Here is a 15,223-nt window from a genome sequence, read left to right as displayed (position 1 = left end):
TATATAGTCCTCATTGTAGCACCCTGCATGGTATATAGTCCTCATTGTAGCACCCTGCACAGTATATAGTCCTCATTGTAGCACCCTGCACGGTATATAGTGTACATTGTAGCACCCTGTACTGTATAAAGTCCTCATTATAGCACCCTGCACGGTATATATGTGTACATTGTAGCACCCTCTACTGTATATAGTCCTCATTGTAGCACCCTGCACGGTATATAGTGTACATTGTAGCACCCTGTACTGTATATAGTCCTCATTGTAGCACCCTGTACTGTATATAGTCCTCATTGTAGCACCCTGCACGGTATATATGTGTACATTGTAGCACCCTGTACTGTATATAGTCCTCATTGTAGCACCCTGCACGGTATATATGTGTACATTGTAGCACCCTGCACGGTATATATGTGTACATTGTAGCACCCTGTACTGTATATAGTCCTCATTGTAGCACCCTGCATGGTATATAGTCCTCATTGTAGCACCCTGCACGGTATATAGTGTACATTGTAGCACCCTGTACTGTATATAGTCCTCATTGTAGCACCCTGCACGGTATATAGTGTACATTGTAGCACCCTGTACTGTATATAGTCATCATTGTAGCACCCTGTACTGTATATAGTCCTCATTGTAGCACCCTGCACGGTATATATGTGTACATTGTAGCACCCTCTACTGTATATAGTCCTCATTGTAGCACCCCTGTACTGTATATAGTGTACATTGTAGCACCCTGTACTGTATATAGTCCTCATTGTAGCACCCTGCACGGTATATAGTGTACATTGTAGCACCCTCTACTGTATATAGTCCTCATTGTAGCACCCTGCACGGTATATATGTGTACATTGTAGCACCCTGCATGGTATATAGTCCTCATTGTAGCACCCTGCACAGTATATAGTCCTCATTGTAGCACCCTGCACGGTATATAGTGTACATTGTAGCACCCTGTACTGTATATAGTCCTCATTATAGCACCCTGCACGGTATATATGTGTACATTGTAGCACCCCCTACTGTATATAGTCCTCATTGTAGCACCCTGTACTGTATATAGTCCTCATTGTAGCACCCTGCATGGTATATAGTCCTCATTGTAGCACCCTGCACGGTATATAGTGTAGATTGTAGCACCCTGCACGGTATATAGTCCTCATTGTAGCACCCTGCACGGTATATAGTGTACATTGTAGCACCCTGTACTGTATATAGTCCTCATTGTAGCACCCTGGACGGTATATATGTGTACATTGTAGCACCCTCTACTGTATATAGTCCTCATTGTAGCACCCCCGCACGGTATATAGTGTACATTGTAGCACCCTGCACGGTATATAGTCCTCATTGTAGCACCCTGCACGGTATATACTGTACATTGTAGCACCCTGCACGGTATATAGTCCTCATTGTAGCACCCTGCACGGTATATAGTGTACATTGTAGCACCCTGCACGGTATATAGTCCTCATTGTAGCACCCTGCACGGTATATAGTCCTCATTGTAGCACCCTGCACGGTATATAGTCCTCATTGTAGCACCCTGCACGGTATATAGTCCTCATTGTAGCACCCTGCACGGTATATAGTGTACATTCTAGCACCCTGTACCTGTCGCACCCCGTGCAGTTCCTCTATCCTGCCTGGGGTGTCGCTCTCTGCTCTGATGCTTCTAGCACACAGACTGCTGAATCTCTGCAGTTTGTTGCATCAGATGAGTGTACTAGAAGCACCAGAGCACAGAGTGACACCCCAGATAGGAAAGAGGAACTGCACGGGGTAGTGATAGGTGCAGGGTGGTAGAATGAAGACTAGTATATTCTGTTACATTATACCCCCATACACTGGGGCTTACAGTGTGCCCCCACACGTTATGCCACCACTTGCACCCACTGACTTGCTCTCATGCCACCTCCGGGCACTTTTCCTGAGTCCCTGCAGATATTTAATGGTGACTTTGTGGATCGTGGTTCATTCTCTGTAGAAGTGATAGTGACGCTTTGTGGCTTCAAACTGCTGTATCCTGCGCACTTCCACTTGCTGCGAGGTAGGTCGTACGCCCCTATGGCTCGTCTTCCACTTGCTGCGAGGTAGGTCGTACGCCCCTATGGCTCGTCTTCCACTTGCTGCTAGGTAGGTCGTACGCCCCTATGGCTCGTCTTCCACTTGCTGCGAGGTAGGTCGTACGCCCCTATGGCGTCTTCCACTTGCTGCGAGGTAGGTCGTACGCCCCTATGGCTCGTCTTCCACTTGCTGCGAGGTAGATCGTACGCCCCTATGGCTTGTCTTCCACTTGCTGCGAGATAGGTCGTACGCCCCTATGGCTCGTCTTCCACTTGCTGCGAGGTAGGTCGTACGCCCCTATGGCTCGTCTTCCACTTGCTGCTAGGTAGGTCGTACGCCCCTATGGCTCGTCTTACACTTGCTGCGAGGTAGGTTGTACGCCCCTATGGCTCGTCTTACACTTGCTGCGAGGTAGGTCGTACGCCCCTATGGCTCGTCTTCCACTTGCTGCGAGGTAGGTCGTACGCCCCTATGGCTCGTCTTCCACTTGCTGCGAGGTAGGTCGTACGCCCCTATGGCTCGTCTTCCACTTGCTGCGAGGTAGGTCGTACGCCCCTATGGCTCGTCTTCCACTTGCTGCTAGGTAGGTCGTACGCCCCTATGGCTCGTCTTCCACTTGCTGCGAGGTAGGTCGTACGCTCCTATGGCTCGTCTTACACTTGCTGCTAGGTAGGTCGTACGCCCCTATGGCTCGTCTTCCACTTGCTGCGAGGTAGGTCGTACGCCCCTATGGCTCGTCTTCCACTTGCTGCTAGGTAGGTCGTACGCCCCTATGGCTCGTCTTCCACTTGCTGCGAGGTAGGTCGTACGCCCCTATGGCGTCTTCCACTTGCTGCGAGGTAGGTCGTACGCCCCTATGGCTCGTCTTCCACTTGCTGCGAGGTAGATCGTACGCCCCTATGGCTTGTCTTCCACTTGCTGCGAGGTAGGTCGTACGCCCCTATGGCTCGTCTTCCACTTGCTGCGAGGTAGGTCGTACGCCCCTATGGCTCGTCTTCCACTTGCTGCTAGGTAGGTCGTACGCCCCTATGGCTCGTCTTACACTTGCTGCGAGGTAGGTTGTACGCCCCTATGGCTCGTCTTACACTTGCTGCGAGGTAGGTCGTACGCCCCTATGGCTCGTCTTCCACTTGCTGCGAGGTAGGTCGTACGCCCCTATGGCTCGTCTTCCACTTGCTGCGAGGTAGGTCGTACGCCCCTATGGCTCGTCTTCCACTTGCTGCGAGGTAGGTCGTACGCCCCTATGGCTCGTCTTCCACTTGCTGCGAGGTAGGTCGTACGCCCCTATGGCTCGTCTTCCACTTGCTGCGAGGTAGGTCGTACGCCCCTATGGCTCGTCTTCCACTTGCTGCTAGGTAGGTCGTACGCCCCTATGGCTCGTCTTACACTTGCTGCGAGGTAGGTTGTACGCCCCTATGGCTCGTCTTCCACTTGCTGCGAGGTAGGTCGTACGCCCCTATGGCTCGTCTTCCATTTGCTGCGAGGTAGGTCGTACGCCCCTATGGCTCGTCTTCCACTTGCTGCGAGGTAGGTCGTACGCCCCTATGGCTCGTCTTACACTTGCTGCGAGGTAGGTCGTACGCCCCTATGGCTCGTCTTCCACTTGCTGCCAGGTAGGTCGTACGCCCCTATGGCTCGTCTTCCACTTGCTGCGTGGTAGGTCGTACGCCCCTATGGCTCGTCTTACACTTGCTGCGAGGTAGGTCGTACGCCCCTATGGCTCGTCTTCCACTTGCTGCGAGGTAGGTCGTACGCCCCTATGGCTCGTCTTACACTTGCTGCGAGGTAGGTCGTACGCCCCTATGGCTCGTCTTCCACTTGCTGCGAGGTAGGTCGTACGCCCCTATGGCTCGTCTTCCACTTGCTGCGAGGTAGGTCGTACGCCCGTATGGCTCGTCTTCCACTTGCTGCGAGGTAGGTCGTACGCCCCTATGGCTCGTCTTCCACTTGCTGCCAGGTAGGTCGTACGCCCCTATGGCTCGTCTTCCACTTGCTGCGAGGTAGGTTGTACGCCCCTATGGCTCGTCTTCCACTTGCTGCCAGGTAGGTCGTACGCCCTCTATGGCTCGTCTTCCACTTCCAAGCACGCCTGTTGCCTTGCCGACCCTCGCCATGGTGACCCTGATGTTCCCCTTGGTCACTGCTGTATATCCGGCTCCTTTCCATTCCTTTGATCTCCCCATTGTGTGTTACTGTGGTGCTTCCTGAGCTCCCACGCTCTTGTGTTCTCCTAGGTAACCACGAGACGGACACCATGAACCAGATGTATGGATTTGAGGGAGAAGTGAAAGCCAAATATTCCACCCAGATGTTCCAGCTGTTCAGTGAGGTTTTCCAGTGGCTGCCGCTGGCGATGTGCGTTAATCAGCGCGTTCTGGTGAGTAATGGGCGTATGACCAGAGCTCGTACTATAGCTATTTGCTGTGTTACGTCATGTGACGGGGACACGTTTGCCGAGAGGAGTCTGGGTTACGTGCTCACCTCCTGTACATGTGTCTTGTGAGATTAGGGGGCGTTCTGTCATCTCCCCCTTCCTTACCACCTGCACACGCTACACTGCAGCCTGAATATAGTATATATGAACGAAGGAATCCATGCGTAAGAATAGTCACTTACTGTATCTATGTGGATGCAGGGAGGATATTCTCTGCATTGTGTCATTTCCTCCATCAGGTTCATCCACAGGTATACAGAACATCACACAGGTATACAGAACATCACACAGGTATACAGAACATCACACAGGTATACAGAACATCACACAGGTATACAGAACATCACACAGGTACTGTATACAGGACATCACACAGGCACTGTATACAGAACATCACACAGGTACTGTATAGAGAACATCACACAGGTACTGTATAGAGAACATCACACGGGTACTGTATAGAGAACATCACACGGGTACTGTATAGAGAACATCACACGGGTACTGTATACAGAACGTCACACGGGTACTGTATACAGAACATCACACAGGTACTGTATACAGAACATCACACAGGTACTGTATACAGAACATCACACAGGTACTGTATACAGAACATCACACAGGTATACAGAACATCACACAGGTATACAGAACATCACACAGGTATACAGAACATCACACAGGTATACAGAACATCACACAGGTATACAGAACATCACACAGGTATACAGAACATCACACAGGTACTGTATAGAGAACATCACACGGGTACTGTATAGAGAACATCACACGGGTACTGTATAGAGAACATCACACGGGTACTGTATAGAGAACATCACACGGGTACTGTATAGAGAACATCACACGGGTACTGTATAGAGAACATCACACGGGTACTGTGTACAGAACATCACACGGGTACTGTATACAGAACATCACACGGGTACTGTATACAGAACATCACACGGGTACTGTATACAGAACATCACACGGGTACTGTATACAGAACATCACACGGGTACTGTATACAGAACATCACACAGGTACTGTATACAGAACATCACACAGGTAGTGTATACAGAACATCACACAGGTAGTGTATACAGAACATCACACGGGTACTGTATACAGAACATCACACAGGTAGTGTATACAGAACATCACACAGGTAGTGTATACAGAACATCACACAGGTAGTGTATACAGAACATCACACAGGTAGTGTATACAGAACATCACACAGGTAGTGTATACAGAACATCACACAGGTAGTGTATACAGAACATCACACGGGTAGTGTATACAGAACATCACACGGGTACTGTATACAGAACATCACACAGGTATACAGAACATCACACAGGTATACAGAACATCACACAGGTACTGTATACAGAACATCACACAGGTAGTGTATACAGAACATCCCACAGGTACTGTATACAGAACATCCCACGGGCACGGTATACAGAACATCACACAGGTACTGTATACAGAACATCCCACGGGCACGGTATACAGAACATCCCACGGGCACGGTATACAGAACATCCCACGGGCACGGTATACAGAACATCACACAGGTACTGTATACAGAACATCCCACGGGCACGGTATACAGAACATCCCACGGGCACGGTATACAGAACATCCCACGGGCACGGTATACAGAACATCCCACGGGCACGGTATACAGAACATCCCACGGGCACGGTATACAGAACATCCCACGGGCACGGTATACAGAACATCCCACGGGCACGGTATACAGAACATCCCACGGGTACGGTATACAGAACATCCCACAGATATCACAATATAGCGTGAAATGAACGCAAAATACAATTACAAAGCCGCAGTGTTCATGCATAATAGTTAATGCGTCTCCCTGGTCCAGTTGCCACATGAGGCCTCACCTTATTTCTGTCCCCTGTTCGGTTAATCACTGTAGCATAACAGTCAGAGGGGATCTCCTGATCCCTATCGTCATATAGGTTTAGGATGCATTTACCACCAGAGATCACATTAGCTGGAACGGCAAGAAATTTATACAGTGTTGATTTATTTGCCCAGGTTTCTGCACCATGTAAGGCCTGGTTCCCCGAGTGCTAAGCTGCCCAGGTTCCTGCACCATGTAAGGTCTGGTTCCCCGAGTCCTCAGCTTCTTAGGTCACTGTACCATGTATGGCCTGGTTCCCCGAGTGCTCAGCTGCCCGGGCCACTGTACCATGTATGGCCTGGTTCCCCGAGTGCTCAGCTGCCCGGGCCACTGTACCGTGTATGGCCTGGTTCCCCGAGTGCTCAGCTGCCTGGGCCACTGTACCATGTAAGGCCTGGTTCCCCGAGTCCTCAGCTTCTTAGGTCACTGTACCATGTATGGCCTGTTTCCCCGAGTGCTCAACTGCCCAGGCCACTGTACCATGTATGGCCTGGTTCCCCGAGTGCTCAGCTGCCCGGGTCACTGCACCATGTAAGGCCTGGTTCCCCGAGTGCTCAGCTGCCCGGGTCACTGCACCATGTAAGGCCTGGTTCCCCCGAGTGCTCAGCTGCCCGGGCCACTGTACCATGTAAGGCCTGGTTCCCCGAGTCCTCAGCTTCTTAGGTCACTGTACCATGTATGGCCTGGTTACCCGAGTGCTCAGCTGCCCGGGCCACTGTACCATGTATGGCCTGGTTCCCCGAGTGCTCAGCTGCCCGGGCCACTGTGCCGTGTATGGCCTGGTTCCCCGAGTGCTCAGCTGCCTGGGCCACTGTACCATGTAAGGCCTGGTTCCCCGAGTCCTCAGCTTCTTAGGTCACTGTACCATGTATGGCCTGTTTCCCCGAGTGCTCAACTGCCCAGGCCACTGTACCATGTATGGCCTGGTTCCCCGAGTGCTCAGCTGCCCGGGTCACTGCACCATGTAAGGCCTGGTTCCCCGAGTGCTCAGCTGCCCGGGTCACTGCACCATGTAAGGCCTGGTTCCCCCGAGTGCTCAGCTGCCCGGGCCACTGTACCATGTAAGGCCTGGTTCCCCGAGTCCTCAGCTTCTTAGGTCACTGTACCATGTATGGCCTGGTTCCCCGAGTGCTCAGCTGCCCGGGTCACTGCACCATGTAAGGCCTGGTTCCCCGAGTGCTCACCTGCCCGGGTCACTGCACCATGCTTCTCAGCTTCTCAGTGCTCAGCTTCTCAGGTCACTGCACCATGTATGGCCTGGTTCCCTGTGTGCTCAGCTGCCCGGGTCACTGTACCATGTAAGGCCTGGTTCCCCGAGTGCTCAGCTGCCCGGGTCACTGCACCATGTAAGGCCTGGTTCCCCAAGTGCTCAGCTTCTCAGGTCACTGCACCATGTAAGGCCTGGTTCCCCCGAGTGCCCAGCTGCCCGGGTCACTGCACCAGGTAAGGCCTGGTTCCCCCGAGTGCTCAGCTGCCCGGGTCACTGCACCATGTATGGTCTGGTTCCCCGAGTGCTCACCTGCCCGGGTCACTGCACCAGGTATGGTCTGGTTCCCCGAGTGCTCACCTGCCCGGGTCACTGCACCAGGTAAGGCCTGGTTCCCCGAGTGCTCAGCTGCCCAGGTCACTGCACCAGGTAAGGCCTGGTTCCCCGAGTGCTCAGCTGCCCGGGTCACTGCACCAGGTAAGGCCTGGTTCCCCGAGTGCTCAGCTGCCCGGGTCACTGCACCATGTATGGCCTGGTTCCCCGAGTGCTCAGCTGCCTGGGCCACTGCACCATGTATGGTCTGGTTCCCCGAGTGCTCAGCTGTTTGGTTGGTACTTTATCTTTCTCTAAGGCTTGATACATCTCATCCTGTGTGTTCTGAATGAAAAAAGAGGAAACTCTGCCCAACTCTCTGGCACTTACAGGTTTTGCTAGAATGAGCAGAGTATGAGAAGCTCTGTATTATTCCTATGCATTGTACATGTGCTGCCGTGTATCCGGCCTGTACTGTTACATGTGCTGTGTATCCGGCCTGTACTGTTACATGTGCTGCCGTGTATCCGGCCTGTAATGTTACATGTGCTGCCGTGTATCTGGCCTGTAATGTTACATGTGCTGCCGTGTATCCGGCCTGTAATGTTACATGTGCTGTGTATCCAGCCTGTACTGTTACATGTGCTGCTGTATATCCGGCCTGTACTGTTACATGTGCCGCTGTGTATCCGGCCTGTACTGTTACATGTGCCGCTGTGTATCCGGCCTGTACTGTTACATGTGCCGCTGTGTATCCGGCCTGTACTGTTACATGTGCTGCCGTGTATCCGGCCTGTAATGTTACATGTGCTGCCGTGTATCCGGCCTGTAATGTTACATGTGCTGCCGTGTATCCGGCCTGTAATGTTACATGTGCTGTGTATCCAGCCTGTACTGTTACATGTGCTGCTGTATATCCGGCCTGTACTGTTACATGTGCCGCTGTGTATCCGGCCTGTACTGTTACATGTGCCGCTGTGTATCCGGCCTGTACTGTTACATGTGCCGCTGTGTATCCGGCCTGTAATGTTACATGTGCTGTGTATCCAGCCTGTACTGTTACATGTGCTGCTGTATATCCGGCCTGTACTGTTACATGTGCCGCTGTGTATCCGGCCTGTACTGTTACATGTGCCGCTGTGTATCCGGCCTGTACTGTTACATGTGCCGCTGTGTATCCGGCCTGTACTGTTACATGTGCCGCTGTGTATCCGGCCTGTAATGTTACATGTGCTGCCGTGTATCCGGCCTGTAGTGTTACATGTGCTGTGTATCCGGCCTGTACTGTTACATGTGCCGCCGTGTATCCGGCCTGTACTGTTACATGTGCCGCCATGTATCCGGCCTGTAATGTTACATGTGCTGCCGTGTATCCGGCCTGTAATGTTACATGTGCTGCCGTGTATCCGGCCTGTACTGTTACATGTGCCGCTGTGTATCCGGCCTGTACTGTTACATGTGCCGCTGTGTATCCGGCCTGTAATGTTACATGTGCCGCTGTGTATCCGGCCTGTAATGTTACATGTGCCGCTGTGTATCCGGCCTGTAATGTTACATGTGCCGCTGTGTATCCGGCCTGTACTGTTACATGTGCCGTTGTGTATCCGGCCTGTACTGTTACATGTGCCGCTGTGTATCCGGCCTGTACTGTTACATGTGCTGTGTATATTACAGAGTCGGAATTACTGGGGAATAGACCTCACAGATGAGATCCATCTCATGGTGTCACCATATAAGAACCTGCCACACGCATGTTGGATAATGAGTAGGAATATTACCAGCAGTTTACGGTTACCGGCCACCACACCCTAATATCATAGCTGAAATTGCCGCCATGTCCTGCGTGCATTGAATGAATTTGGCGGGCACAGAGGCCCAGGGAACGCCATCATGTCACAATCTCTGCGCCTGTAATGTATGGCGATCAGAACTCCAGCAGTGATTGTATATGACGTCAGCCAGAGAGGGGGGGTCCTTGCTGATAGGTCCATTCCCCATAGTAGGGAGAAATGGGGCTGAAACAACACAGGTGTCTCCGACAGGGGAACAGGCGGCTAGATTTATTTTTAGCAGACTGGATTATGTAAATGTCGGCTGAGGCCGGATCCCTCTGACTGATACAGGGGGCCATAGAAGGAAGTGAATTCACAGTTATTCTGTCATACAGGGAAAAGATATGACTATACACATCATGGGGAATGTACTGAGAGTATGGGAACCTCAATGTAGGGGTCTCAAAGCCGGGGGGTCCTCTCACTGAGGGTGGCACCGGGAGAGCTGTCTCTGCTATATAGTCAGGGTGGGGGTCTCCTGTCCAGGGGTCCTCTCTCACTGAGGGTGGCACCAGGAGAGCTGTCTCTGCTATATAGTCAGGGTGGGGGTCTCCTGGCCGGGGGTCCTCTCTCACTGAGGGTGGCAGCGAGAGAGCTGTCTCTGCTATATAGTCAGGGTGGGGGTCTCCTGGCCGGGGGTCCTCTCTCACTGAGGGTGGCATCGGGAGAGCTGTCTCTGCTATATAGTCAGGGTTGGGGGTTTCCTGGCCGGGGGTCCTATCTCACTGAGGGTGGCACCGGGAGAGCTGTCTCTGCTATATAGTCAGGGTGGGGGTCTCCTGGCCGGGGGTCCTCTCTCACTGAGGGTGGCATCGGGAGAGCTGTCTCTGCTATATAGTCAGGGTTGGGGGTTTCCTGGCCGGGGGTCCTATCTCACTGAGGGTGGCACCGGGAGAGCTGTCTCTGCTATATAGTCAGGGTGGGGGTCTCCTGGCCGGGGGTCCTCTCTCACTGAGGGTGGCAGCGAGAGAGCTGTCTCTGCTATATAGTCAGGGTGGGGGTCTCCTGGCCTGGGGTCCTCTCTCACTGAGGGTGGCATCGGGAGAGCTGTCTCTGCTATATAATCAGGGTGGGGGTCTCCTGGCCGGGGGACCTCTCTCACTGAGGGTGGCACCGGGAGAGCTGTCTCTGCTATATAATCAGGGTGGGGGTCTCCTGGCCGGGGGTCCTCTCTCACTGAGGGTGGCACCGGGAGAGCTGTCTCTGCTATATAGTCAGGGTTGGGGGTTTCCTGGCCGGGGGTCCTATCTCACTGAGAGTGGCACCAGGAGAGCTGTCTCTGCTGTATAGTCACGGTGGGGGGGGGGGGGGATCTCATGGCCAGGGGTCCTCTCTCATTGATGGTGGGACTGGAAGAGCTGTCTCTGCTATATAGTTACGGTGTGGGGGGTGGGATCTCATGGCCAGGGGTCCTCTCTCTCGATGTTGGGACTGGGAGAGCTGTCTCTGCTATATAGTCACGATGGGGGGGTGGGATCTCATGGCCGGGGGTCCTCTCTCGTGATATGGCCAAACCAGTGACTTCCTAGTCTCACCCTATAGACTATTGTGTATTTGTGTTATACCATGTGGGCCCTGGGGACGTCCGTGTCACGTATATATCACCAGTCTGTGTTCTTTCCATCTAGATCATGCACGGGGGCCTCTTCTCCGAGGATGGCGTTACCTTGGATCAGATCCGTAGCATTGAAAGGAACCGCCAGCCGCCAGACTCCGGTAACTGGCTGTAATGATCTGTATAATTGTCCTTCCCTGTACGGGATGTATCTATATAGCGCAGTCTGTTCCTGAGCGCCCTCCGCACCCTCTTCTCTTACAGGACCAATGTGCGACCTCCTGTGGTCTGACCCTCAGCCGCAGGTAAAGTTACCTGGCTGTAACCTGTCCCCACCTCTCCTGGCCGTCCTTCCATGAGTGCCCACTGTATCTCTCTCTGTCTCTCTCCAGGACGGGCGCTCTCCCAGCAAGCGGGGTGTGAGCTGCCAGTTTGGGCCGGATGTTACTCAGAAGTTTCTGGAAGAGAACGGTCTCGATTACATTATCCGCAGTCACGAGGTGAAGGCAGAAGGCTATGAAGTGACTCACAACGGTCACTGTGTGACAGTCTTCTCTGCTCCCAACTACTGGTGAGGCCAGTCAGAGCCCCTCATTATCTCCCCCAGTCCTCAGACTGTCGCTAACTCCTCTCTCTCCTCTCTCAGCGACCAAATGGGCAATAAAGGGGCTTATATACATCTCAGCGGCTCCGATCTCAAACCCAAATTCCACCAGTTTGATGCCGTGGTAAGTTTTTCTAGTCCCAGATGTCAAACACTAATCCGCAGCCTGTGCACTTTCTATTGTGTCTCTGTGCCGTAGTGCCCCCCCTTGCTTGTGCTGTAGTGCCCCCCCTTGCTTGTGCCCTAGTGTCCCCTTGCTTGTGCCCTAGTGCCCCCTTGCTTGCCTCTCTGTGCCGTGCGTGGTGCCCCCTTGCTTGTTTCTCTGTGCCGTAGTGCCCCCTGCTTGCGTCTGTGCCGTGCATGGTGCCCCCTTGCTTGCGTCTCTGTGCCATGTGGTGCCCCCTGCTTGCGTCTCTGTGCCGTATTGCCCCCTTCCTTACGTCTCTGTGCCATAGTGCCCCCTGCTTGTCTCTGTTCTGTAGTGCCCCCTTCCTTGCATCTGTGCCGTAGTGCCCCCTGCTTGTGGCTCTGTCCCCCTGCTTTTGGCCCTGTTCCGTGGTGCCCCCCTGCTTTTGGCCCTGTTCCGTGGTGCCCCCCTGCTTTTGGCCCTGTTCCGTGGTGCCCCCCTGCTTTTGGCCCTGTTCCGTGGTGCCCCCCTGCTTTTGGCCCTGTGCCGTATTGCCCCCCTGCTTTTTGGCCCTGTTCCGTGGTGCCCCCCTGCTTTTGGCCCTGTTCCGTGGTGCCCCCCTGCTTTTGGCCCTGTTCCGTGGTGCCCCCCTGCTTTTGGCCCTGTTCCGTGGTGCCCCCCTGCTTTTGGCCCTGTTCCGTGGTGCCCCCCTGCTTTTTGGCCCTGTGCCGTATTGCCCCCCTGCTTTTTGGCCCTGTGCCGTATTGCCCCCCCCTGCTTTTTGGCCCTGTGCCGTAGTGCTCCCCTGCTTTTTGGCCCTGTGCCGTGGTGCCCCCCTGCTTTTTGGCCCTGTGCCGTGGTGCCCCCCTGCTTTTTGGCCCTGTGCCGTGGTGCCCCCCTGCTTTTTGGCCCTGTGCCGTGGTGCCCCCCTGCTTTTTGGCCCTGTGCCGTGGTGCCCCCCTGCTTTTTGGCCCTGTGCCGTGGTGCCCCCCTGCTTGTCTCTCTGTGCCGTAGTGACCCCTGCTGGTGGAACAGAGCAGACGTTCCCCCTACCACTGCGCAGCCCACGTCCCTGTAGTGGCCCTGACTCTGTCGTGCTGTGTAACGGTGCCTCCTGCCTCTCTTGCAGCCGCACCCCAATGTGAAGCCGATGCTGTACGCCAACTCTCTGCTGCAGATGGGGATGATGTGAGGAGGACGTATCTGCCGCTGGTTCCCTAGAAGTAGTTGCCCCCCAGGTGGACAGTAAATGGGGCTCTCGCAGTATTTGCCCCAGTTTCTTCTGGAGTCAGAAGGGCAACAATGTAATGAGGACTATTTTTAATACTGTAAAAGAGGACTAGTGATGAGGGGGAGAGTGTGTGACATGCGTGTAATCCGGGATGTATGTGAGCGATGTGTGACTGCGTGTGCGCGTGAGCGGGGGGTTGTTCAGCTAGAAACGCACAATGGTCATACACCCCTCCCCCCCTTATAACCTGTGTGTCCCCTTCCCTGTACATGGCAGGAGTCCCCTCCCCCAGCGCTGTCTGTAAGTACTTCTAATAAAGACTGATCACATGATGACGGAGAGTGTTACTATATATCGCCTGCATCCTGTTATCCCTGTGATACTAATGACGGTTATCACTCGCTGTTATTATTACGTGGCTGCTCGTGTCGCACATTCCGCACTATGAAATGTCAGTTCTACGAGTTCTCCTCCTATATGCTCCTAATGGTAACAGATCGCATCTGTGCTTAATAAGTCTAAGGACAAATAAATGTATCGTAAAGAACTAGAAACCCTACAAAGACCTTACACTGCCCCCATGTACCGTGTTCCTCCGCTGACGGAACACACAGAATCCCCCCAACCGCAGCTCGTGAGACCTTTTTACACCAATGGAACAACTGCTGAATCTGTCTCCTCATTTCCACGCACCAGAACATTGGCTGACTCCTCCCACTTATTTGCATACTAAGGGATTGAAGGGAAGTTCCATGATAAACGCTGTCACGGGCAGCTCTGTAGTAAGGACAGAGAGACACCGCTGGTCTCAGCACTGTGGGCAGGATGCACGCTGGCACTGAGCTCTAGATCATTAGGCCGGCTCTATCCCTGGCGACCCCGCATGGCACTGGTGCCGCCGTTAGCTTTGCCTGTATATCTGGTAATTATCCTGACTGTAAGGGTTAGGGGATTCGGTAACATGCAGGCGAGTGTGCGTGATGTTCTGGGCGCATATTTCTGATTGGACATCTGTGGGTTGTGAGTAAGAAGTGAGGGAGACAATCCCGCAAAGCCGTTCTGGCGGCAGCTCCCACGTGATTGAATCACCCCCTAATTGTGAGAGTTTTTGTTTATTTTCATACGCCATGGTAGCGCTAACTAATGGGTTATTCCACATGAGTAGACGGGAAAAGATCAGCCCCCGGAGGGTGTACCCCATGGCTGCTCCTTACCTTCCTTTCTCTGTTTGGAGTGTGGCGTTCTGGGCAGCTCCTGGTGTCGCTTCCATTGAGGTAGCCCACTAAGGAAGCTGGATAGGGGACGCCGCGCCATCATTCTGTGCTATATCTCTGGTAATCGCGGTGAAGACTCTTATATGCCAAAAGGGCATCGGAGATGTGACGCGGCAAGCTGACTATGGTGGCTGATGTCAGGGCCGAAACTAGTGTTTTTGTCACCCGGGGCAAGACAGTAATTTGGCGCCCCCCCTGGTAATTCCCCCGCAAAAGTGCCCCCATAGTAATGCCCCTTCAGTAGTGCACCTATAGTAATGCCCACTGAGGTAATGCCACTGTACTAGTGGCCATATGGTAATGTTCCCATAGTAATGCCCCTGTATCGCCCATATGGTAATGCCCCTGTCATGCCCAAATAGTAATGCCCCTGTAGTCCCCATATAGTAATGCCCTCTAGTAATGCTCCTGTAGTCCCCATATAGTAGTGCCCATGTAGTAATACCCCTGCTAATGCCCCTGTAGTGCCCATTTAGTAATGCCACTGTACCGTCCCCTAGTAATGCCCCTTTAGAGCCTCCTGGTAATGCTCCTGTAGTGCCCATTTAGTAACCCTAGTTATGCCCTTGTAGTGCCCATGTAGTAATAACCCTTGTTATGCCCATGTACAGCCCCCTGGTAATGCCCCTGGA

The 15,223-nt window shown here is 53.3% G+C and overlaps 1 protein-coding gene across 1 annotated transcript; it reads left to right on the top strand.

Annotated features, from left to right (window-relative positions):
* The first annotated feature begins 1,899 nt into the window (after positions 1-1,899).
* PPP5C (protein phosphatase 5 catalytic subunit) lies at positions 1,900-13,649 on the top strand. Its single transcript, XM_088464702.1, has 7 exons — positions 1,900-2,056; positions 4,308-4,450; positions 11,429-11,516; positions 11,620-11,660; positions 11,748-11,926; positions 12,002-12,083; positions 13,216-13,649. The coding sequence occupies exons 1-7, from the start codon at positions 1,915-1,917 to the stop codon at positions 13,276-13,278; spliced, it is 738 nt and encodes a 245-aa protein (XP_088320828.1). The 5' UTR covers positions 1,900-1,914; the 3' UTR covers positions 13,279-13,649.
* The last annotated feature ends 1,574 nt before the right edge of the window (positions 13,650-15,223 follow it).

Source organism: Taudactylus pleione, unplaced genomic scaffold (genome assembly GCF_031769625.1).
Source record: "Taudactylus pleione unplaced genomic scaffold, aTauple2 ptg001760l, whole genome shotgun sequence".
In the NCBI taxonomy this organism is placed as follows: domain Eukaryota; kingdom Metazoa; phylum Chordata; class Amphibia; order Anura; family Myobatrachidae; genus Taudactylus; species Taudactylus pleione.
The sequence above is the reverse complement of the archived record's forward strand: the minus strand, read 5'-3'. Positions and strand labels throughout refer to the sequence as shown.